This window comes from Rhipicephalus sanguineus, chromosome 1 (assembly GCF_013339695.2).
Source record: "Rhipicephalus sanguineus isolate Rsan-2018 chromosome 1, BIME_Rsan_1.4, whole genome shotgun sequence".
NCBI lineage: Eukaryota > Metazoa > Arthropoda > Arachnida > Ixodida > Ixodidae > Rhipicephalus > Rhipicephalus sanguineus.
The window spans coordinates 305,317,010-305,344,042 of record NC_051176.1 but is presented as its reverse complement, the minus strand read 5'-3'; the positions used below and the strand labels follow the sequence as shown (position 1 = coordinate 305,344,042).

At 46.2% G+C, this 27,033-nt stretch overlaps 1 protein-coding gene across 4 annotated transcripts in view; it reads right to left on the bottom strand.

Annotated features, from left to right (window-relative positions):
- LOC119379400 (uncharacterized) overlaps positions 1-27,033 on the bottom strand; it is a 297,764-nt gene that overhangs the window by 21,330 nt on the left and 249,401 nt on the right. For all 4 annotated transcript variants that reach the window (XM_037648718.2, XM_037648716.2, XM_037648717.2 and 1 more), the window contains 2 exons: positions 26,260-26,295; positions 26,099-26,159 (listed from right to left, as the gene is read on the bottom strand). In XM_037648718.2, coding sequence (XP_037504646.1) covers positions 26,099-26,159; positions 26,260-26,295 — 97 coding nt within the window. The remainder of the gene's footprint in view (positions 1-26,098; positions 26,160-26,259; positions 26,296-27,033) is intronic.

Here is a 27,033-nt window from a genome sequence, read left to right as displayed (position 1 = left end):
GACAAATTTCATTATATAAGTAAGCGATTGCTGTGTAGAAATAAAACTTCGCCTCGGTTGATGGTTTACAGTGTGCAGCCGACAGCGGCCACTGTCGAAAGTGGGGGGCTCCGCCACCCTAGCTTTTCTCAGTAGAGGGACTAGCGCCCCCCTTGCCCCCCCCCCCCCCCCCCCCGGTAGACACGCATGTGGATCGCCACCTTTTCAGGTGTATTACGGGGGTACCGCCCCACTTGCACGCTGCACGGAACGTGATAGGCCTACTACGGCCACACCCTGCACGTCTGGCCAATGCTTGCTGGCACCAGTGACTCGCCAACGCATACTGGCGACTGCGACTTTTCACTGCCTCATGTTTCCAGCATGACCTCCGCTATTGCTCCTCCGCCGTTCTTACAAACTCCGGCTACTCCTCCCATGTCTTGGGCTAATTGGCACAGTGGTTTCCAGGCGTACGTCGACGTCATGGCCGGAGACACCGCCCAGCCCGCTCTAAAGAACAGTCTACTCCTAAATGCACTGGGGGTTGAGGGCCTGGGATGGACATCTACTGGACACTACAAGATGTCCAAGAACAGGCGGGGAATAGCGATGGGACTCCGGACGGGGGCACGCAAGACGAATATGTTGTAGCACTCACGCTGCTTGAGAACCATTTCAAGGCTCTGAGTAACGAAGTACTTGAGTATCACTACTTCAAAATGCGCAAGCAGCTACACCTGGGGAGTCGACCACAGACTGTCTCTGTATTACAGATGATGACAAGCAAATGCAACTTCGGCACGTCTGCAAATTCCGTGGTCCGCGACCAGCTGTTCAGCAGAATTACCGCACAACATGTGCGAAGACGACTTCTGCAACTGGGTCCTACCCTTACTTTACAGCAAGCCATCCAAATTGCAAAAGAGGAGGAGCGTACCGAGCTCGAAATGCAGGAGTTCGTGAACGCGCAGGTTGACAGGGTCGAATTTCATCCGGGCACACAAGATGGCCGCCAACCCACTTCAGTTTCCACTTCACCAAAACAAAAGAATCATGGCCGCCGGCCTCCACAACACAACTCGGGAGGAAGCCAACATGGCCGCAGGTAACATGACGCTTCCTCCATCGGATCCTGCAAGGCACCAGGATGGATCACACCAATCTGAATCGGGTTCTTGCTGTAGATGCGGATTTTCTCAACATTACGCAAATTTTCCTGGCTGTCCAGCCCCCAAATGCACTTGCTCTGCCTGCGAGAAAAGAGGCCACTTCCGAGCTGTATGCTGCTCATCAAATGTCAGAAATTCAGAACGTAGCAGAACGTAGTTGAGCTACGTTCAAACGTAGCTCAACTGCCAGATACTGCAGTAACAGTTACTACTATACTAAACGTTGACGAACCACGGCCACCTGGATCGGGGCGCGCGGCGGTGTTGCTCCGGCCGTCCCATTCGGCGCGCGCCCCTTTGAAAAGTTGTAATTGAGGTAGTTCAGAGGCGCGCCGCGACGCGGCGCTCTCCTCCTACCCCCTTGCGAATGATGCCGCGCTGACCGCGCCGTAGACAGCCGCAGATGTGTTTGGAAAAATGCACACTGGACATCGTGCACGTGGTGACTGGAATCAAGGTACGCTATTATGTAATGTTAATCGGGCTTTACACAGTGAGTGTTGTTCTCTGTAGCATGTTACAATCGAGATAGAGCCAAGCAGCGTACTTAAGAGACTTCGTGTGGCGCGGCGCGTTCATGTGCCATGACCACGGCCGCTACATAAGTGCCATGACACATATATTGTGCCGAGTACGTGATTTTCCGTGCTTCTCATTCTTTGTTTTGGCAATCGTTTCTCCCACGGCCGCCTGGACCGGCGCGCTCCATGCTTCTTTCTAAAGGAAATACATTTTGTCGTCGTCGGCACTGCATAGCTATCTTCTGCGGTCGAGCGCTGTCTTAAGAGCATCACGTTGCTGGAAAACAAGTGCGGTAATGATAATGCTGTAGTCGTTTTCTCCTTGCCGATGATAGGCAACATTTTGATATGGGCGCGTCTCTTTGCATTCTGAAGTTCCCACGATACGACAGTGATGTGAATGCGACGTTCTTATTTAAGCGCAGGCCGCATGTAGGCGAATTTGAACGCGAAAGCGATGAGTGACGCTTGTCGCCTGCGAATTAGCTAAGGGTCGGTCGCGCAATGGCCACTTTCTCTCGTTTTGGTATCGAATTGTCGTTTTAACGCGACAGCATGAAAGAGCCCGTTTCCCAAGCAACACTTTATCCTTGGCAAAATGTCGGCCTGACGTCGCTGGCCAACTGCACTGTCGTTGGCTCAACCTTGGCAACCAATGTAGGGCCGGTCTTGGGGATTGACATTGGCCTCATGTGGGCCTGCGTCGGCACCCGATGTAGGCCCGTCCACCGTGGCCGACGATGCCGAGTGCATGCCGCTCGCGGGTTGACCAAGGCCCGACGTTACATAAGCGTCGATTTACCGACGGCCGTAGGTCGGTTGCGGACGTTTCTCGCTAGTATTGCTCTGCTTTTTTTTTCTTATTTTTTGTGCGTGTTCTAACAAAACGCATCAATTGTTTTTCTGGTGTGTTGGTGCGTGTCGTATTTAATGTGAACGGGCAGTTTATAGAGGCGTTTAACTCTATCTGAATTAATTACGGGCAGAGTGCACATGTAAGACGGAAATAAACGCCTCTAACGGTCTGCACTAATTAACGTGTTAATACGTAACACACAATAAAAGAAAGACGTGAATATAAGTTCTCTCTCTTTAGATGTTTCACATTGTCATACCACATTGACTTCAGGCAAGTAATTTGTTTTTTAGTCTGCGTTCCACGAGGTTACGCCTGTTAGCTGTAGCTGCGACTTTTTCACAATAAAAAAAGACGTCAATATACGTTTTCTCTCTTTAGATGTTTCACATTGTCATACCACATTGACTTCAGGCAAGTAATTTGTTTTTAGTCTGCGTACCACGAGGTTACGCCTGTTAGCTGTAGCTGCGAGTTTTTCACTCGCTTGCCTCATTTACCGTGTTTTTCAGAAACGTGCCGTACGGCTGCGTGCCTTACTGTAAGTCAACACCAAGAAAGATTACGTTGCCTCGACGCCAAAGTGGCATTCCTTCCAGCAGGTAAAGCTCGCGCACTCAAGGCCGCAGCATCCCAAGGGAAATCCGCCAACCTCCTTTAAGCAGCGGAACCAACCTTCGGATCGTTTCCCCTATTCTGGAAGCACTCAGAAAAAAAGGGGTTTTAATAAATCTCGTGCTTTCCTTCGCATGTATACTTTTTACTGATATGCTGCACTTAAGAACACCAAAACAATTTTCTTGAAATGTGACTCGCGGGTGTTTTCGCTTCGGTCACCATCATCACGACAAGGACTGGCGCACACACACAAAAAAAATAAAGAATATAGCGATAGCCGCCATTCATCCTTTTTTGTGCTTTTTGTGAGGGTGGGGGAAGTGCTATGCTAACTCACGGTTACTCTACAGCGATATCTTGAAGGCGCCGCAAACTTTCCCGCATAGAGCGCAAAGGAATGGAGGGGTAGTAGGCGCGCGCCGCGGTGCGGCGAAAGGAGCGGTCACGCCCCTTTCTGCAATTACGCCTCCTCCGTCCGAATGGGACGGCCGGAGCAACACCGCCGCGAGCCCCGATCCAGGTGGCCGTGGACGAACACTCCAGCTGTCCTTCACCACTGAAGCTTGGAAGGGTAGCGCTAGTGGACAGGGACTAAAGAAAGGCACACGGACACACAGACGGAAGCGCTTCCAAGTATGAATTTCCAACTCGCCCAAGAAACAGCAGTTCACCACTGAAGATTTCTGTTCAAGTTGGCCAAGCCAACATTTCTTTTCTCGCTGACACAGGTGCGACCGTGTCATTGCTGAACTTTCAAGATTTCAAGCAATACTTAATTACTGGGGACCAGACTTCTCAAATCCTACATCGTACTTCAGGAATATTCAAAGAAATGCATTCCCAACGTCAGATACTTTTATACAAACGTCCGGTGCAACGGTACCACTGGTACTGTCACACTTTACATGACAAAAGAAGGTTCTTCACTTCTTGGTTTGCATGCCATTCGAAGCCTCCACATCGACGGCGCTACATTGTCCTGCTCGCAAATTTCAAGTACAGCAGCCCCAAGAATTCCTGCTAATGCTCCATCCGAATTTCAACACCTCTACACCCAGGAACTCGGCCTGGTGAAGGGCTACATGCACGAAGCGAAATGCTGCCCAGGTGTGCAGTCAGTAGCTGATAGCGTTCAAGTGTGCAGCCAGTAGCGTTCATCAAATGAGTAGCTGCCAAGCTTCACAGACTGCCCATTACCACTTCGACAACAAGTTTCCGATTAACTTTCTCGTCTTGAAAATTTAGGCGTCATCGAATGAGTTTCAGCATCAGATTGGGTCTCTCCACTGGTCGTGGTGAAGAAAAAGAACGGTTCCTTAAGACTCTGTGTGGACTTCCGTGAACCAAACAAAGCTATCGTGATTGATGTTTCCCTTGCCCCAAATCGAAGAACTTCTCTTGCAACTTACAGGTGCTCTTTAGTTTTCAAACCATCTTGAATGAATAAACAGCACGAAAGAATGAAGACGAACAAAAGAAACAACAGACAATGGTGCTGACTCGCAACTAAAATTTTATTTCGAAACGAACAGAATAAATAGCTCGTTTCTTTTCGTCCTCGTTCTTTGACATTGTTTATTCATTCAAGATGGAATCACACCAACTAAACCAATTCTAATGCAATGCTTTTCAAAGCTAGACCTTGCATCAGCATATCATCAGGTTGACTTGTCAGAATCAAGCAGGGACTTAACCACTTTTGTAATGCATGATGGTTTATTCAGATTCTGTAGAGTTTGCTTCGGGCTTGCATCTGCCCCTGCTGTTTTTCAGAAAATGATGTCAGACATTTTGAAAGGTTGCTCTGGAGTACTATGCTACCTAGATGACATTTTGGTCTGGGGTCGAACGCGTGCTGTACATGATGCTACTTTACAAGTAGTACTAAGGTGCATAAGCAACACAGGAATGGAACTGAAAGACAAACGTGTCTTTGCTGTCCAACAAATCTAATTCTTAGGTCACAATGTCAGTGCCAGAGGATTGTCTCCTCTTGAGTCCAAAGTGCATGCTATTGTTAATGCACCTGCTCCTACAGATTGTAAATCATTGAATTCATTTCTTGGTCTCAATGGCTATTACTCAAAGCTTATTCCACATTATGCTGACGTTGTTGAACCACTGAGTTCCATGTTGCATAAAGGCCAAACATTTAATTGGTCGCATGAAGCCAATTCGGCATTCAACAATATCAAAGAAGTACTAGCTGTAAACCCACTCATTAAAATCTTTGACGAGAAGCTTCTAATAGTCATAACAACCGATGCTTCCAACATAGGAATGGGCACCGTGTTTCAACAATGCAAAGGTGACCAGTTAGTTACAATTCCTTTTGCTTCAAGAACTCCTGTTGAACGCTGGTATTCTGCTGGTGAGCGTGAAGCCCCAGCATGCCTCTTCGCTTGCGAGAAATGGCATGTATGATTATGGGGTAGGCATTTTACATTACGCACTGATCATCAAGCACTAACTACATTACTTTCTGCTGGATAAGAGGGCTGACGGCCATTACGCATTTCACGCTGGTGCGCCAGAATTTTTGTGCTACAACTTCACTGTACAGCACTGCAGGGGTTCAAATAATGTCGTAGCGGATGCACTTTCCAGTTTGTCTTTGCAACTCCCAGTCTCTCCAGAACTGGAAGAAGAGATAATTTCTCTTGTCACTGCATAACTAAAGCTGATTTACAAGCAGCAACTACAGAAGATACTGCTTTGCAACAAGTGCTTCCATACATTGCTAATGGCTGGCCAGAAAAGAAATCTCTTCCGCCAGAGCTACTGCCCTACTTTGCGGTGAGAAATGAACTGTCCTCTGTAGACAACTTAGCTTTCCGCGCAGATAGAGTCAACATTCCTGCTTCACTGTGCAATAAACTCGTACAGCTGGCTTATGAAAGTCACCCTGGAATTCTCAGGACTAGGCAGTGACTTAAAAAAGATACTGGTGGCCTGGCTTAGATAGCCAAGTTGACATGCAGTCTGCAACTGCACTGTATGATGAACAGCAGACAAATCTGCTAACCCAGTTTTTGCACCCTTACAGCCTGTCCCATGACCAACCAAACCTTGGGAAAAGCTAGACATGGACATTGTCGGTCCACTCGAACGTGCTCCTTAGGACTGCAGATTTGCAATTACATAAGTTGACTACCACTCCAAGCGGCCTGAAGTTTGTCCTACTCATGCAGCCACTTCTGAAGCAGAAACTACATTTTTGTCAGCAATTTTCAGTAGGGAAAGCTTCCCAGAAGCAACTGTCACGGACAACGATCCTCAGTTTAAATCGCAAATATTTGAAACTTTCCTCTCCGACAGAGGCACTCAGCATCTTTGCTCTTCGAACTACCATCCACAAGCCAACGGCCAAGTTGAGAGATTCAACCACACTTTGAAGGAATAAATTCAGCTCGCTCAATTTGAATGCCACCCACTGAAACAAGCTGTAACGAAGTACTTAGTCACGTATCACTTTACACCTCAGGCTACTTCAGGCTTGTCGCCTGCACAACTTCTGCATAATCCCCAACCACATTCCGGAATTGACATTACAGGGTTACCACTTCTTCGCCAACAGTCTCCCGCTCCTTCGCCAACTTTGGATCCTGTGAGACACAAGTGTTTGAGTCCGAGTGAGCGCCAAGCCTCCCCCCCCCTGCGCCCCTAGGAAACTTTTTCACAAGAAGTTCTGGATAAAGATATATCGTGTGAGTCACCTCTTGCAATGAAATTGTCGTTACTGGAGTGCAACCACTGATAACTCATATACGAGATCAAAAGGCACCAAGTAGAGCACAGATTATACGATATATTGGTGAAGAGCATTGACACCATGGTCGAAAAAGCTGATTATGCGCTAACGGACTCATGAGTCGACTCACTCAAACTAAGATCGAGCAGTAAGTGTGAGTTTGGATGAGTCCGAGTGAGTACTATCTTGGTGAGTCCAAGTCCGAATGAGTCAGGTTGAGAAACATCTTTGTGAGTCTGAGTACGAGTGAGTCTAGTTGAGGAAAACTTTGGTGAGTCTGTGTCTGAGTGTGCCCTAAGAGCAAAATATATTTCATGTGTGAGAGAGTGAGCTCCACATTTTTTGCCAACCTATGGAGCCATGTGGCGTCAGCCTGCGGGGAGAATTCCCCTCAAAAGTCCCCCACTCACACGGACGAAGCAAAGGGAGAGGGAGGCCAGTGTAGTGGAACACGCCACCAGACTACTCTGGTGGCTTGTACCACCACATGTTTCACCAGCTGCTGACGACAAAAGTACAAGCGCGCTTCAAGAGTGCGGGCCTTGGAGGAACAGCCAAGCATGGGATTAGGCTTTCAAGACGTCCCTTTCGCAGAATGCACGTAGAAGTCTCGTTGACACCTTTTACATGAGAAATACTCACGCTGCTGTGCCATTTGGTTGAGTAGCCAGCAGTATTTCACATGCTTTTATTGTTGCAAATCCGCCCTTACAAAAATATATTTACACAGTCCATAGACTGTCTAAAGTGGGTTTAGAGAGTCTATAGACTGTCGAAATCTATTTTTGTAAGGACGGACAGCACAGAAGTGCTATTCTTGGCGAGGTCACTAATGGCGACTTTTTCTTTTCTTTTTTAACGCGATAGCGTTAAAGAGCTCGTATCGCAGAAATTCCGCCATCGGCGACGGCACCGTTGGTTGTGAGCGAAAAATCATCATCTTGTCCGTGACCGAAAAATCGAACAAGCTGCAAATAAAATAAATAATAAAAATATTGGGTCCGGGTGAGAATCGAACCCAGGCCGTCTGCGTGGCAAGCAGGTGTTCTACCACACAGCCACGCCTCTGCTTGGAGCTACATTGAAAGTAACTTTGATGATTCCGAAAAATACGCGTCTTGTATACAAGTGTCACAGTACGAGATGTAATATCGCTGTAATATTGCGTGGTACAAGCGTACATTGCCATCGCGCGTCACACCATGTCATTATCATAACGACTTTGTGGTTTAAAGACAGCCACCCATTACAGAAGGCACATTACTGCGCGTATTCCTTTAAGACCACGTAGTGGGTGCATCGCAACTTCGAAAAAGTTTCTCGCGCATAATTGCCCCTGGTTTAAAGCATGCTACCCATTACATAAGGCACACACCTTAGTGCGCGCATTCTGTTAAACACTCGTAGTGTTCGAAGTGCGCAATAGGGGCAGGATATCCCTATCGCGTTCAACTCTTAAAGGCGAAGCTTAAGCGTCCCCCCAATTTTTTTTTTTTCACTGCCGAACAAATTGTGCACAGCCTTTTGGATCTGTAAACAACGGTTATAGTTACTGAGGCTGCGGTGATAAATTGAAACAAAGTATCTTTCGATGTTAGTCAGCTATGTATTACCAATGCTGTGCAGTTATTATAGTTTTATTTATTTTTCCACAAGACGGGAAGAGATATGGCCTCTTGGTGTTTGACAATAATATATATGAGTATTTCATTGAAATTTTGGAGTGCAATGAAACTGTATGGATTGCTGCTGTCTTCACCGCGCAGAGTCAGTCATGAATGTAGCGGAAAACATGAAATCCTCATTCTGCGATCATATAGTGAACTTGAGGCAACAATCGCGCTTCTAGCGGCCTGTCTAAAGGATTTTTTGAAGCATGCATTATGTGCGAACCCCTTATTGCTTGCATAAGTCGACACTAAGGTAGGCACTAAGGTTGCGCTCAATGCCAATAATTTTACTCACTTTAACTCCAGAACTCTTGCACATTGCAGCGCTGACATTATATATCATGAGGTGGAGCCTTCTGCATGAAAACTATGTAGTCTGCGAGAGCGAGCGATGCTCCATCAAACATCTAGAAAATTAGTTTGAACATACTGCTTACTGCTTTTCATCATCAATATACTACAAAACATGCATTATGCCTTTTCTTTTTTTCATTAGGTCGTTATCTCAAGAAAACGGGCAACGTCAAAATGCTAATCAAAGCACCACATTAAAAAAAGTTAACATCAGTGACCGGTATATAAGCCATAGTTATGGTAGCGCTCAGTCATCTGCTTGAAAATCACCTCTCACATAGCATTCAAGTTAAACAGGCCGCAGACATGGTGTCCCACAAGCATGCATGTTCTTAGATGATTGAAAAAAAAAAAAAAAGTGGCATTGTTGCTAAGTTTTGCCATTGCTACAACCATCGCGGCTGCCGTGGCTGCGGCCAACACACACACACAGCGATCGCAAAACGGTTTCCGCAGTAGGAGCAACTGCAACAATGTGGCCAAACACGAGGCCGAAAATTCGCTGTCTCTCCCACTGCGTGGGGATCATTTGTCCTGTCGGTCAAAAGGTCCCCGTTTCCCCTGAGGAGGCACAGAGGGGTCGCGCCCACTCACAAAACTGTGATGTCGCTGTCACGCGATCCGCAATCTCCGCTTCTCCCCCGAGGATTTCGCCCCCTTGTGAATACCACTTTATGAGTAAATAAAGCCAGATGTGTTTCACAAGACAGAGATCGGCAAGAAGCCATGTAGAGCTTTTGAAAAAAATCAGTTCGCATCAAGGAAATTACCAAAGTTAGTGTATAGGACATGTTCAAGAATTTTACACGAAATACTCATCAGTAAAATTGGTCAGTAGTTCAAGGGAGAGTCTTTACTTACAGATTTTGCACTAGAACCACCTTTCCGATTTTCCAGTTTGATGGTAGTCTGGATTCATCAATAGATTATTGGAATATCTTTAATAGAATAAGACCAGAATATACTTTGGTACTTTTTAAGCATTTAGCACTGATGAGATCAATTCCTTGACTTGAAGGCACTTGCAAAGATTCATAATTTTTTTTCTACGCCATGAAGTTCAATAATTATTGGATCCATAGTTAAACAATCAAGACAATGCATCTTGGGTAATGTCGCACACAATGCTGTAACAAAGCTATGACAAAATATTTTGTTTAAAACTGCAGGACAGTCGACAGCCGGAATCGTTACCCCAGAAAAATCTAGAATTACAATTTCGCTGTCTCGATCGGGGTTGATAGTTCGCCAAAACATTTTTGGGCCATTACTGAGCATAGTAGGCAAGGTGATTTGGAAGAAATTATTGCAGGCTCATTTAATCATTTACTTCATCATCATCATCAGCCTGTCTACGCCCACTGCAGGGCAAAGGCCTCTCCCATGTTCCGCCAATCAACCCGGTCCTGTGCTTTCTGCTGCCACGTTATACCTACAGACTTCTTAAGCTCATCTACCCACCTAATTTTCTGTCTCCCCCTCACGCATTTGCCATCTCTTATAATCCAGTCAGTTACCCTTAATGACCACCGGTTATCCTCCGACGTGCTATGTGCCCGGCCCATATCCATTTCTTCTTCTTGATTTCAACTATGATATCCTTAACCCCCGTTTCTTCCCTGACCCACTCTGCTCTCTTCCCGTCTCTTAAGGTCACACCTATCATTGCTCGCTGCGTCGTCCTCAATTTAAGTTGAACCCTCTTCGTAAGTCTCCAGGTTTCTGCTCCGTAGGTAAGTACCGGTAAGATGCAGCTGTTATATACCTTCCTCTTGAGGGACAGTGGTAGACTACCATTCATGATTTGATAATGCTTACCGAATTAGCCCCATCCCATCCTTATTCTTCTAGTTATTTCACTCTCATGGTTCGGTTCCGTGGTTACTACCTGTCCTAAGTAGACGTACTCCTTTACAATTTCCAGTGTCTCGCCCCCTATCGCAAAGCGCTGTTCTCTACCAAGATTGTTCCACATTACTTTAGTTTTATGCATATTAATTTTCAGACCTCCTCTTCTACTTTCCCTATCCAGTTCAGTAATCATGAGCTCTAATTCGTCTCCCGCGTTACTCATCAATGCAATGTCATCAGCGAATCGCAGGTTACTGAGATACTCTCCATTAACTCTTATCCCCAATTCTTCCCAATCTAGGGCCCTGAAAACCTCCTGTAGACACGTGGTGAATAGCATTGGAGAGATCGTGTCTCCCTGCCGTGCGCCCTTCTTTATTGGGATTTTGTCGCTTTCTTTATGGAGGACTATAGTGGCTGTGGATCCGCTGTAGATTTCTTCTATTATGTTTGTATAGGCTTCATCGATGCCCTGATTCCGCAGTGCCTGCATGACAGCTGATGTCTCCACCGAATCAAATGCCTTCTCATAATTTATGAAGGCTATGTATAGAGGTTGGTTGTATTCCGCACATTTCTCTATCACCTGATTGATAGTATGAATATGGTCTATTGTTGAGAAGCCTGTACGAAATCCTACCTGGTCCTTTGGTTGATTAACTCTAATGTCTTATTAATTCTGTTGGAAATTACTTTTGTAAATAGTTTGTAGACAACGGACAGTAAGCTGATGGGCCTGTAATTTTTCAGGTCCTTGACGTCCCCTTTCTTATGGATCAAGATGATGTTGGCATTCTTCCAAGATTCTGGTATCCTCCCCGTCGAGAGACACTTCGTATACAGGGTGGCCAGTTTTTCTAACATAATCTCTCCACCGTCTTTCAACAGGTCTGATGTTATCTGATCCTTGTAGCAGAATGCATCTGCTTCGTCATCTGCACGTGTGCACAAGGCTACCACAGCGCATGTCCGAGCCCAAGAACATCCAGATAAATACCTGAGCAATTTACAATAAAGCATTCATTCTCGTTTCCACCTGCAGTGTGTTACATGGTGTCAGAAGTGGGCGGCGGTTTGACACCGCCGGTCGTATCGACAGGGTAGATCGACAGACTAAAAACGCCGCAGCGGGATCCGCCGCCACAACTTCGCAAGCATGGCATCATCAATAATTCCACCGCCGAAACCACTGGACTCAACAGGAGACGCCTTTCACAGCTGGACTATATGGAGGAAAGAGTTCGACCTTTATGCAATGGCAACGAAGCTGAAAGAGCAAGCAAAGGAGGTTCAAGCTGCAACGTTCCTAATGGCACTCGGTGAAGAAGCAAGGAGATTATTCTACACCTTCACGTTTGAGAATGAGGACGACAAGCATGACATCAAGATACTCACCCAAAAGTTTGAAGCACACTTCAAGCCAACAACGAACCTGACATTCAACGAATTCCGCTTTGGCTCGAGGAATCAGCAAGAGGGTGAGTCTTTTAATGATTGGCTAACAGAGCTGCGGACACTGGCGCAACAGTGCGAATTCGGCCAGCTAGAAGACAGAATGTTGTGAAGCAGAATTATTCTTGGAATCCATGACAAAGTTCTACAGCAGAGACTCGTGTTGGAAAATCCGTCTTACAGCAAAACTGTCGAAATCTGCCGTGCAAACGAACAAGGCAAAGAACGTTTCAGTGAAATACAGGGCGCATGCTCTGCCCGAATTGACGCAGTGAAATCGAAAACGAACGCTTGCTTTAGATGTGGTTTCGATAACCACAAGGGTGGAAACTGTCCTGCGCTCGGCAAGAAATGCCACAAATGCGGAGGCCGCAACCATTTCGCACGTAAGTGCCAAAGGCCATAGTCACGACAATGCAACGAAGGACGAAGCGTACAAGAAGTTCAGGTAGCACACGACGAAGAACTGTTCCTTCAGACACTTGAAGTCAATACCGTGGATCCAGTTGATCGTTGGTCTTCAGGCGTTATCATCGCAAGCATGTACGTCAAGTGCAAGATTGACACCGGTGCAAACTGCTGTGTGATGCCCGAGGCAGTGTTCAGTCACATAACGTCCAAACCGGCGCACCCATGTTCGGCTACTCTGCGCACATTTTTCGGACACAAAGGGATCGCATCAAAAAAGATCAAGCTGCCCATCAGCCATAAAGGACAGTGCACAGAAGCAGAATTTTTCATCGTCAAGCCGGAGGTCCCAGTCACACTAAGTGGCTGCGTTGCTGAACGTCTTGGCCTGATAACCCGCATAGATTCAATTGAGTCGGCCGTCAGCAATGAACCTAAAGGGTTTGAAGATGTTTTTCAAGGGCTAGGGGAACTCAAGGATGTTCTCTACCACATACAGCTGAAACCAGATGCTCAAGGTACAGTTAAACCAGCAAGAAGAATCGCGGTTGCCCTACAAGACCGTGTTCAAGCAGAACTCCGAAGGATGGAAACTGACGGGGTCATCGCAAAGGTAACTGAGCCAACGTCTTGGTCAAGTCACATGGTGTTGGTGGTTAAAAAGGAAAAAGTGCGAATATGCTTAGATCCGTCAGATTTAAACAAAGCTATCCTCAGAGAACACTACCACATGCCGACCTTAGAAGACATAGTACCGCGTCTTTCAGGAGCCAGGTACTTTTCAACCTTGGACGCGTCATCGGGGTTCTGGCAGGTGAAGTTGGACGAGCCGAGCTCGCGAATATGTACTATGAGCACCCCGTATGGCAGATATAGGTTTCTGCGCATGCCGTTCGGCATAGCATCCGCTCCAGAAGTCTTCCAACGAGCGATGCACGGAGTTGTAGAGGGCCTCCCAGGTGTAGCCATTGTTACGGACGACATTTTGGTATGGGGAAAAACTCGCACGATAGCAACCTGTCCAAGTTGCTGGGGCGTTGCCGAGAACACAATCTGAAGCTTAACAGAAACAAATGTCATTTTTTGCAGCCCCGAGTACGTTACATGGGACATGTACTCACCGAAGAGGGACTCTGCCTGGACCCTGAAAGGGTGGAGGACATTCTACAAGTACCAACCCCTCAAAATCGTAAGGAGCTTCAAGTTTTTCTCGGCATGGTCAACTTTGTGGCGCGCTTCGTGCCAAACGTGTCCGCTCTGTCTGCTCCACTAAGAGACCTCTTAAGGAAAGACATAGCGTGGAACTGGTCAGACCTTCAGGAAAATAGTTTTCAACAGCTTCGTACCAGTCTCACGCAAGCACCAGTCCTGGCTTATTTTCAACGGGACCAACCCGTGGTATTGTCTGTGGATGCTAGTCAGTTCAGGGTGGGGGCCGTGCTCTTGCAAAATAAACAGCCAGTCGCTTACTCACCACGCTCGCTAACCGCAGCACAACAACGGTACGCGCAGATTGAAAAGGAGACCTTGGCAATTGTCCACGGCTGTACGAAATTTCAAGATTACATATTTGGACAACCGGAAGTAACGGTCGAATCAGATCACAGGCCACTGAAAAGTATATTCAAGAAGCCGTTGTGTGAATGCCCAATACGCCTCCAACGCATGAGGCTGGTACTTCAAAAGTTCCCAATCACCGTCACGTACAAACCAGGCAAAGAACTCCTGATAGCAGATGCCCTCTCACGTTTTCCAAGTAAAACTGAATTGCGAGAAGAAACTGAGCAGTTTGAAGTGAATGTCGTTTCTTCTTTGCCCATTGCAGACAAGCAACTCCGAAGCATCCGGGATGAAACGAAGAATGACGCAGTCATGGCACAATTGCTTCATTATTCCGGCACAGAATGGCCAGAAACAAGGCTACAAGTACCAGATGCCCTGCGACCATATTGGGCCTACCGGGACGAACTGCATACAGAGGACGGCCTGCTGCTTCGGAGCAACAAGCTGGTCATTCCGCCAACAAAGCGCCTGGAAGTCCTCCGCTTACTGCACGCAGCACACGGGGGAGATGAGAAAATGAAGGCAAGGGCACGACAATTGATGTTCTGGCCTAACATGAATTCCGACATTCGGACACTTGCAAATTCTTGTGCTGTATGCCAAAAATACAAAAACAGAAATGCAAGGCTCCCAATGCTCAGTCATCCGGTGCCCAGCCTACCGTGGCAATCTGTGGGTGTAGACTTGTTCTACTATGGGGGTCACGAGTACTTGATTATCGTAGATTTTTACTCGTTTTTCTTCGAGATCCGTAAGCTTAACCGCACAACAGCGCAAGCAGTGACACAAGCATGCATGGAAGTTTTTGCAACGCACGGTATTCCTGCCAATATCTGCAGTGATAACGGGCCCCCATTCAGCAGTGCGAATTTCAGGTCTCTCACGCTTCATTTCCACATTAACCACGTCACATCTAGCCCTCGCTATCCACGTGGAAATGGCATGGCAGAACGTGCGGTTCAAGAGGCAAAAAAGTTGCTCAAGAAATGCTCATTTGGAACCTTTGAATTTTGCAGCGCCATGCTGGAATGGAGAAATTCGCCGAGAGACCACCTTCTGCAGTCGCCAGTCGAAAGATTAATGGGCCGACACACCAAGACGAGGCTTCCAGTAATGGACTGTCACCTCGAGCCAAAGACCATACCCACCGAAACCGTCCGAAGACGTCTAGAAGACATCAGGAGCAGGCAGGAACAGCACTACAACAAGTCTTCCAGACGTCTGCCAGATCTTCAAAGAGGGTCTACAGTGTCAGTATATGACACCTTGCAGAGAACATGGGCTCCAGCAGTTGTTGTAGGCACGGCAGGCACACCGCGATCCTACATAACAGATGCTGGCAGCGGGTACCTACGTCGCACAAGGGAGCACCTAAGAGCTGCGAAAGAACTGCAAGACCTACCTTCCCAAGCGCTTCATTCAGGCGATACTGCGACCCACCAGGCAACTCCTGAAACCGGGCTTCGTAGAAGCAAGCGCCAGCGAAGGGAACCGCAACGTTTCCCCTTGCCAGAGCGACGTACTTAACGTTTCTTTTGTTTGTTTCTTTTTCTCTATTTCTTGCATTTCTTTTTTTTTTTTGGTGAAAGGAAGATGTAGCAGAATGCATCTGCTTCGTCATCTGCACGTGTGCACAAGGCTACCACAGCGCATGTCCGAGCCCAAGAACATCCAGATAAATACCTGAGCAATTTACAATAAAGCATTCATTCTCGTTTCCACCTGCAGTGTGTTACAATCCTCACCAGCGGCTTTGCCTCTTTGCATTCCCTTTAGGGCTTTCCTTACTTCTCTTGTCAATACTGGTGGGATGTCAGATTCCTCTGGGCTAGTACTGCTTCTTACGTTATCATCCTGACTGTCCCGGCTGCTGTACAGATCTCTGTAGAACTCTTCCGCTACCTCAACTATTCTATCCCTATTGGTTGTGACCTTGCCTTCCTTGTCCCTTAATGCATACATCTGATTTTTGCCTATGTACAGTTTTGTCTTCATAGCTTTGAGGCTTCTTCCGTTCTTTAGAGCATGCTCAATTCTCTCCATATTATACTTTCTTATGTCGGCTACTTTACGCCTACTGATTAACTTCGAAAGCTCCGCCAGCTCTATTTTCTCTGTTGCATTTGAGGCTTTCATGGCTTGACGTTTCTTAATAAGGTTTTTCGTCTCTTGGGATAGCTTACCAGTGTCCTGTCTAACGACTGTACCCCTGACTTCCACTGCACACTCCTTAATGATACTAGTCAGATTATCATTCATTGCGTCAACGCTACGGTCGGTTTCCTCGGTTAAAGCCGCGTACTTATTCTGAAGTGAAACTCTGAATTCCTGTACTTTCCCTCTCAGAGCTAGTTCATTAATCGGCTTCTTGCGTATCAGTTTCTGCCATTCCTTCCTCAAGTCTAGTTGAATTCTAGATCTTACCATTCTATGGTCACTGCATCGGATCTTGTTAACTACTTCCACATCCTGTACAATGCCCGGGTGGACACACATTATGAAGTCTATTTCATTTTTAGTTTCGCCATTAGGACTCCTCCACGTCCACTTACGAGTAGCTCGTTTTCTGTAGAAGGTATTCAGGATCCGTAAATTGTTGCGTTCTGCGAACTCTACTAGTAACTCCCCTCTGGCGTTTCTAGAGCCGATGCCATATTCCCCAACTACATGATCTCCAGCCTGCTTCTTGCCTACCTTTGCATTAAAGTCGCCCATCAGTACAGTATACTGTGTCTTTACCTCACTCATTGCTGATTCTACGTCTTCGTAGAAGCGTTCAACCAGTTGATCATCATGGCTGGATGTAGGCGCGTATGCCTGTACCACCTTCATCTTGTACCTCTTATTAAACTTAATTACGATACATATCACCCTCTCATTAATGCTATAGTATTCCGAGGGCTAAATAGTTACTCAGACCGGTTGGCCTAAATGGTCACTTTGCCACATGGGGCTCCAAAGGTCATTTGTCGCTACTTTTGAAGAAATAAAAATATAAATCCACATCAAATCAGAAGAACAGGGCTCGTTTCAGCCAATACGATCAATTGAGTTTGGAGCAGTTGTCTGGCCCTTTAATGTAGAAAGTAGGATTGGTGACTGATACAATGAATGCATTCTTTTTAACTTGGATGTCACAAAGTCTCGTTCGCATAGTGTTTTAGAATTCAAGTATATAGCAGAGATTAATTAGGGGCTACCAATATCCTATTTAATATTAAGCGCAGAAATACTCGAGGACTTAGGGTTAACAGCGCAAAAATAACACACGGCGGACAGGAAAAAGACGAGACAAGGGCTGTCTCGTCTTTTTCCTGTCCGCCGTGTGTTATTTTTGCACTGTTAACCCTAAGTATGCACAACCAACTAGCCCAGTCAGCCACTTTATTAAGATACTCGAGGAAACATGCAGTGGCAGCATGCAGTGGCAGCATGCAGTGGCTTATGACAAAGCACTGTACATTAAAGGGACCGACAAGTGGCCAGTACATGTGATTAGATTCTGGTGGAAATGAAAAGACCGTGAATTATAGTGACAGATTCAAGCATGCTTTTCACAATTTGAGTAGGATTATATTTCCAATTAAATTTCACAAAAAGCCACTCTGTCGTGCAGCCTAGTGGTAGAGCCTTGATGCTGCACTATGGAGTCGTTCCATTTGATGTACGTAGTGTGATGCTTTTATGCGCACCATAACTAGTGCTCAAAATTAGAGTATGTATATTATTATCCAACCCGGTCTATTCTGTGCTGCCTATGAGGTAAAAGGAGTTGACACTGAGAAGCAGCGCTGTTTTCGCAGCAACTAGCGAAACATGTCGAGCTGCAGTGCATGCGCACACGCAAAGAAAACCGCAGCGCACAAACACAAACCGCTGTCGTGCTCACTTGCCACTGTTTGCAGCATATATTGTGTGTATATGACTTCATAGTTGTCACAGATCCAAAAATTCTGATTATAATTGTTTCAGGACATTTTCCGCATTACCATTTCATGATTAGATACTCTGACTGGTAAGCTTTCCATTGCACTAATGAAAACAGCTACCTTAAAAATTTGTTGTCAATCCCTTTAAGCAAACAAGTACACATGGGTGAAAATACAAAGGGACAAGGTGTGGTGCACCGCGATGCCAATTTTCTGACAACGCCAATGCTTTAAGTCAAGAAGTTCACACTTTGTGGAGATAGGTTTGCGAGAAGCTTACCCTATAAGACGACCGAGCAGGGACTCAATGTTCTCCATTGCCACAGCCAGGGTTCTCCCCACAGTGGGCGGCGGTGGAAATGCCGCCCACTGCTGTTCCGCTTCACCGCCCATCACTTTGGTTCACCGCCCACCGCTTTCAATAGACCGCCCACAGCTCTGATTGACCCTTTGAAATGTATACCTGAGGAACCAATAAATAGCAAATGTGCACGCCAACGCCAGCGAGCATCCCTCCGGCCTTGTAGGTTCAAAGATTGCCAACTATAGCGCCAGCGCTAGAACACAAGCGCCCTTGCTTCCGTTTTCTAAGCACATCAGATGCCAGAAATGCATGGCCAGAAATGAAATGTGGATTTATGTCGAAAACTTGAAGTTTGAAACCTTGAAAAATTCTTAAATTTAATATTACGACTCCCCCTCCCCAACTCATTCTCAAGATGTCCACCCCTAAAGAATTTCTGGGGAGAACTACAGTGCACTAGACAGGGGTAGTGGGACGAGGGGAGAGCGGAAGCAAGCAGCAGTGGCGTGGCGAAATGCACGGAAATCTTCGTGCGCAGCGTGGTGGTGCCACTGCGCCTTTCTCCTGAAGCCTCCTCACAGCTATATCACAGCAACGTGCGTTCGGACAACAGGCGCTGATGATTGTAGTCGCTCATGCGTGGTATTTTTGGAGGTGTGATGAACGTAACGCTGAGTTAGACAGGGAAACCTCGGCGAAAGAATTATTGTTTTGCGCCAGGTTGTAAAACTGGGTATAGCAGAGTGAAAGATGCCCCGAAGTTGTCTCTCTTTAGTGTCCCTGAGGATGAAGAAATGCGCCGCACGTGGGAACGGAATCTACACCGCAAGGACAAACCACTGGAAGTGACTGACGCCGTGTGCGAGCTTCATCTTGAAGGAAAATATGTACTGAGAGATTACGTCCACGTAATCGACGGCAAAGAGGTGCGTTTACCCCCCGGGAAGCCATCTCTCTCGCCAGATGCAGTGCCCACGATATTGCCAAACCTCCCCAGGTACCTTTCGAAAACTCCGTCGTGCGAGCGGCCCACAAAGAAGAGAGCTTCCTGACGCCTCCACGACCACCAAACAAAAAGGCGGCGCATACAAGAGGACGACATGCAGACAAGCGAGGCTGCGAACAACAGTGACGACACTGAGAATCGCCCCTTTGAATTGAGCGAAGTTCCCAAACCCACGGAGCACTAGGCACTCCATAAATTTCCTAACTATAATGGTGTTGGGTACGTTTTGGCTACTCTGGATAGTGAGAAAAACACTGTCAGCATTGAAAAAACTGTATTGATGAACTACAGTGAGGACCCCAATGCAGTGATTTGCCGCTCTTACGTACGAAAGACTCTTGTGTCAGAAAGTGCGTCACGGACGATTGATGAAGCTAAGCAAGTGTTGGAGGGAGCTCATTCTTTGCAAGTCTGCAAGAGAGCAGGCATCTCGGAAGACTTTGCTGCTGTGCCCATCACTCAAGGATTGAAGCAACAAATGATTGTTGCAGATGGACTTGTGCAGAGCTTCAAGTGCAAAGGGACTGAATGAAACAGGTGAGTACGTGAAAATATACCTAGCCATTTAATTTTAGTGGGCAAAGAACGTGTGCACCTAAAAATGTTTTATTGCTGAAAATCTAGCATCAAACTAAACGAACGCGTTTTGCTCTGAGAAAAGTGAAAGTTATAGCGTAATGTCTTTGACATATTTTTCGGCTCCGTCGACTCTTTCGTTTGCTCTATTATTAGCGCTATGCTTAAGTTTCTTCTCGTTTCTATACTCTTTCTTTGTTTACTGATCTCCTCGTCAGTTCTCCACTTCGCAAACGGGCCTAGTGAATGACATTTCAACCTGATGTACACAGTAATGATTTTTTTTTCAACCCTCTGCAGGATCTGCCTGTATTTCATGCAAGTACTTGCGGAAGGCTTTACTTACCCGAAGAAGCGATCTAAATTGTAGAAAGCGCAAAAGGACGTCTATTGCAACGCTACGGATTCTCAGGGAAAGAAATTGCCGCATGAAAAAGAATCATGGACTCGCAGAGCAGCTCGATGAAATGAGAGCAAAAAATGCTAAAATTGAAGATGAGGTGCTGGAAAAAAGGATAATGCGTCTGCCTTCAAAGCAGCAGGCTAGTGTGTGACAGTGCTTCAAAGCATCGAAGAAAGCTAGCAGGAAAGGCATGAAGTACGTGCAAGACTGGCTTCTTGAATGTATTTTAATGAAGCTCAAGAGCCCACGCTTGTATGACCATATTCGCAAACACGAGATCTTGGTCTTGCCAAGCAAAACGACCATTAAAAAATATATGAAGTCATATAGGTCGGTATTTGGCTTTAATATGACAGCAATGAATATTCTGAAGATGAAAACTTCAACTATGTCAGAATATCAAAAACATGGAGGTCTCCTCGTCGACGAAATCAAACTCTCCGAGCACTTGAGCGTTTCATCGTCCGGTCAGATTCAAGGCTTCGTCGACCTAGGCGAATTCACCAAACCAGAAGACAGGTATAAACAGTGCGACCACGGCATGTTAAACTATGTTTGTATCTTTTGTGGGGAAGTGGAGCCAGATAATCGGTGTGTTTGCAACCAAAGGGAACGTCAAAGGCGACACCTTATTGAAGATGATGACTGAGGCCGTCATTATTGTGGAGGAGGCTGGCCTGTTTGTAGACCATATCAGCTGCGATGAAGCCACCTGGAATAGGAATATGTGGAAGCTGGCTGGAGTGTCTGCATCGTCAAAGAATATTACCTGCAAAGTGGAACACCCAGTTGACGCCTCAAGAAATCTACACTTTGTTTTGGATTTCCCGCACCTCATAAAGTGCCTGAGGAATGGCCTCCTGAAGACTGGATTCATCACTCCCGAAGGAAGGGTATGTGGATAATACTGCACTTTTTAAAGCCTTAGGTACCTCATCTAGCATGAAAATTAACCGTCGGTGTCATCAACACGAGTGACAAAAAATAATCAACACGTGATGGCGTCACCTTATGACGTCAAATATCCCCGAAATTTGTGACGTCATGATGATGTATGTGACATCACATATGACGTCATCACACGACACCGTTGCTTTGCAATGGCCCACCGATCCCAGAGACAGTGCAACCCTAGATGAGGATAGCAGAAAGCTTGCAACGCCTCCAACTCTGGAGGTAGTGCAGAATCATTTCACGTGCAGAAAGCTTTCTGAGGGTACGCGGTGGGGGAGGACTGATATCTCGAATGAGAAGAAAGAGATGAAGGTGGCCTTCACCTTTGAATTATCTTAGGAAAATGCACAAGGGCCCCTGCGAGTTTTAAGAAAAGCTTAGTTTAACTTCCCGTAATCACCGTAACAGATGACACGCAGGGCATGAGCATCATCGAGGGATCACTCCGCGCCTTGCTGTCTTATTCTGATTTTGTCTGAATTACATTTCCTTATCACTGTGGGCAACTAGTTAGGCCGATAATCAGTATACTGTTGAATATTAAGATTATTACATTCATGACTATCTATTACTCAATTTCAGGTGACGGTGCGACCCGTTCAAGAGGCGTTTCTTCTGGACTCCCCTGACCGCACACTGAAGGTTATGCAAGGCTTTACCTAAGCCCACCTCAACCCCAACTCATTCGAGAAGATGAGGGTACCATTGGCTTTTCAACTTTTCGGGACGAATGTTCTGAGGGCCATGTCTTTCTACAAAACAGAAGTTGAAAGAAAAGTCGGCAGAATAGCGGCTACAGAAAAATTCGAGTAAGTTGCATTTATGATGCTATTATATGCCAATGAGCCTCGTTTGTCCAACTTCAAAGGTTTTTATTTCTATTATTGGTTCTTTTTATTTGCAGGAAAATTAACAAGTTGATAAAAGCAATGACATCAAGGTTTCCTGCAGAAGCCCTGAGGCCTGCTTTGACAACTTCTGCAGTTTTGGAGGAATTTCTTGCTTACTTAAAGGGGTCATGAAGCACCAATTGGGCTTGTTGAAAGAACACAACCTGCGGAAAGCTCACACGGCTATCAACTGCTCTGCAAAATATTACAGTCGTGCACGCCGCGTAAAGGCCATAAGCGGAGTGCGAAGTTGCCATTTCCTCAGGCGCCCTCTTTTCAAACAGAGGCCGGTTCTCACTCTCGTCGGTGGGCGGGGCGTCTGCACGTTGACGTCGTGGAGACATAGCATACTTTTTTCATTTTAACGTATGGTGTAGTAGCGCAAATTCGACGGGGACAAAGAGGACAAGAAGCAAAACACGACACTCGCTACACTCGCAACTAATTTTATTTCAGAAGCAGCACTTCGTATATAACCCAAATCCCTAGCGACACAGAAATGAACTACGAACACTGAATCATTGCCAAAAAAACCTTTTTGCGCACACTCAAGCGATAGCACACGGCAGTTATGCTTAGACACTTTAAGATGACATAACAAATGACAGCACTGGGTAACATCAATATAAAATACATTGGCGGGAATTCACACGTGAATTCACACATAGCATGCTTATTGGCAGATAGCCAGATGAGATGCGCTTCTTGCCACGGGGTGCCGCCACTAGCCCGCGCCGCACTCCTCAGTCTGCTAACTTTACACGGTAGCCACACTCGCGCATGCGAATCACAGCGGGAGAGCGATCGCGTTTCATGATGCGTGCTGACGTAACTTCTTACCCCCGTGTCATCCCTTCCTGTCTAGCTTCCAGTGCGCTCGTCGGCACGAGAAACGAGAGAAAGTGCTGAGAGCGTGCGCCAAACCCCCGTAACTACGCTGATTCTTGACGGATTCGAGAAATTTTTGCGGCAATCGATTAGGGAGGCAGTAAACTCCGATACTAAGGTCATTAGATCATTACTTGGAAAAGTGGTTCATGACCCCTTTAAACAAATGGGAAGCTGGCACTGTCAACAAGGGTGGATTTCTAAGTGATCCCACAGTGACGGGGCTTAGAGTAACTATTGCCAGTACATTATCTCTTCTGAAGTACTTAGTAGAGAATGTAGGGTTGAAGTACCTGGTGACGTCCCGTCTTAGCACTGACCCCGTGGAGCACATGTTTGGCATTAACCGCCAGTCCAGTGGGTGTAATGCTCACCCCTCGCCAGATCAGTTCCTCATCACAGTAAACTGTTTGTCTTTCTACAACATGGCAAGGAGTGTGGATGATGCAAATGGCACTCCAGATATCATAAATGTGCTTCTCAGCGTGGAAGACAAGACTTCAAGCATTACTCCTAACATTGTTGATGAGCTTCTGTCACAAGGAAGGTTAGAAGAGGCCGAAGAGTCTCTAGCCAGGTTGGAAGCTCCCTGTGCTAGCCATTCATCATTAGTGATAGATAGGAGTGACTCGCGACTGATATATTACGTAGCGGGCTACGTAGCAAGAAAGTGCGTCCTGAAACTTAACTGTCGCGCATGTGAGCATATCCTCCTTGTCAGGCAAACCGAAGCTAAAGCGCATCTGCTGCCCTCGGACTACACTGAACAGTGTGACTGGGGCGGACTTTTGTACCCCTCGCAAGATTTGTACGCATTCATAGAAGCTCTTGAGAATATATTTACTGAATGCTTCAGTGTCTCGGAGCTACACACGAACAGCATCTGTGATGTTGTGGCTCTTGTGAAGAGCAACTTCCTCTGCTCCAATGGTGTTGGATGCGACTCTCATAACGAAGACGTAAGCATGAGAATTGTTTCTATGTCCTCACGCGTCTGCACTTCTTGGTCAAAGGAATTAACAGTGCGAGAAGCGCCAAGCGACAGCGAGCAAAGTATGTTAAGCTCAGCCGAACGACCTAGAACCCTTCGCACATAGTTTTTGAAAAGTGTCTTTGTTTCAATGCATAGTTTCAGTTGTTTATCTCTCACTCTCCTTTTTTTCTGCATGCACAGCATTGGCGGTGCAGTGCCGCATCCGTTCTTTCCGAGTAGCCACGTGCAGTTCCTAAAACTTTCTTACAGGCAGGTTTGTCCCTAAAACTCTCACGGCTTGGAGCTTTCAAGAAAAAAAAAACCATTTATTATCTTTTTGTTGACACAGTGTAGAATCTAGTCACTCAGGAGTCAAGCATCAACTTTAAACGTATCGCACTTGTCATTTGAATGCGCGGTGAACACGCGCCCACTGCAGTGCGCTTCAGGAGAAAGGCGCTGCAACGCCGCCTAGCGGTTTCCGTGCAAACGGCCTCGCCGCGCGGACCGCCCTCGTCCCGCTACCCCTATTGAGGTCATTATAGGAGAACCCTGGCCATAGCACACAAAGACACCCCCAGCCAGGTTCGCCGACTCTGTGACACAGCGCAGAAAAGGCACTCGAGGCAGCTTGTCAAAAAACACGCGCTTAAACCCAAGATGCAGCACAGTGCAACAATCACGGGCTTGCAGGCCATACAGGGAAACTCCAGAAGACCAATCGAGTGTACGCTTGCTGGCAGCGCTACGGCTATCACAAAAAGGGCAGCAGTCGAGCGCATGGACGAGAAGACTCCTGCCAGAGCAGCACGTCAACCTCTCGTGCAGGCCTGAGAGCATCTGACGTGGCGAGCCAGCGCCAGACAGAAGCAAGCTCATGGGAGAGGGGGCTGTCACTGGCAGCCAATGAGGACAGGCGAAGCGCAGTGACATGTGCTAGCATGACATGTGGCGAGTGTTGTGCAGACATGTCTGGACGCATGTCTCCATGCCGGGATGGCTGACGCATGGCTTGCACCAGACAAAAAGGCCTGGCGCTGCAGCTACGGTCACCATGTTGTCGTTTAACGGCAGTTCCCGGCGCTCGAGCCGCGCAGGGTCAGTCCGCGCGCTAGCTGGGGAACGAGGCGCCAAAGGGGAGGACGCTTTCTATTCCCACAACTTGTATATCTAATCTTACCTGAAAGAACGTGAGCTTGGGAATATTGGTATTCCATCTTAACACCTTAGCGCACAAAAGGAACAAGACACAGAGGTGGACACAGCGCTGTGTGCGCGTCATACCTCTGTGTCTTGTTCCTTTTGTGCGCTAAGGTGTTAAGATGGAATACCGACACGTCAAGATCTCATCTTACCCACCAGTGGCAGGACTGCACGCACCGGTGGGGACCAAATGTGTGATGCGAAGGTTACACTGTAGGCTCGGTCCCCATAGGTGGAGAGTTGGCCTTTCATCCACTTTATTTCATTTATATTTTATCTCATAATTACTACACTTCAATTAAAAACTACAAATAGCACCTTCTATGCCTTCCTTGCTTCCATTATCTGTGGGCTTCACATGATTGTGTCTAACAATAACACAGGCCTCTCAATCGCTTGCGCTTCTCTCATCCAAAATAAAACAAAGGTATTTTCATGTTAAATGTCAGTTAGTTACAACAAGGCTTGACTCCATCAAATAAGAATTATTCAGTATAAATCACTATATTTTGTGATGTTAATTGTTGCTTCTTTCAGTGGTAATTTTGTAATTTGGAGTACCAACCAGCATTAAACATAAGGTATGTGGTATGCACTAAATAGGCAAACATTAAATATTACCTAATCACATCAATCGTCCTGCTAAAATCCAGATAACCAGAAACATGCTTCCACGAGGCAAAGGCAAGTCCAAGGCAAAAGCAATATCACACTTTGCTGCAGAGAAAAATCCGTGCAACTTAATGCATAGCAATATACTGTTAAACAAGAGCTAACCTGACTGCTATGCTGCAAGGCACTGAAGTCTGTGGTGAGAGTGCGACTGATGTCGCGACTCCTGGAAGAAAAAAAATGCAGAAGTAAGACTCCATGGTCAATTAGGACAAAATTACAATCAATGTAGTGAGATGAAGATACCTTGCTGAAACTTTTCTTACCGCTATCACTTTTCCAGAACAGTGAAGCCTCTAGACCTAAAAATAGAATAAAGAAAGAGTGAATGACAATAAAGTAAGCAGAGCCAAGTAGCCATACACAAACATACCCAACATTTAGGCAAAACTAGAGTGTTCACATAAATCAGTAAAGTCTAGAGAAGTCTACATGAAAACCATTAGAAACTTGTAGATGGTTATCCACTGGTTGCCACATCTACCCACTTTGTTAATCATGGTTCTTTAAGAAAATCACTGTAGTTGGTAACAACCCATGAATGCAGAACTCATGCCCAACTAAAACAGATTTTACATAAATATTCTGGCAGATTGCATTTCCTCCATAGTCATGCGACACCGTGATTAAATCAAACATATTTTAATACATCACTAACTTTTTAAACAAGTTTGTCTGCAATGCCAAAAAGACACCAACAACCACCTAGAGCATTGTCATGATCCATGTGTTTGCACACATACAACTATGTTATACAAATATCTAATAATTTCTAGTTCTGGTCCCAGAGGCTTCCCTTTAACAAAATAGAACTGTGTCATTATACTGCCTTAACAGTAACTGTACCACTGGTAGTTTTCATTTATGAGTGTTTAGTCAGTATCAAAAAGTTGTGAAATGTCATGTAACTTTCAATAAGCTACTGCATATGCATACTGGGGCAGAATCTTGTGCAGGCAGGCCCACTATACCAATATTCAAGTGCTAGGAAAATTCCATTGTTATAACCGATAATTGTTATAAATGAGTTGCATGGGAAA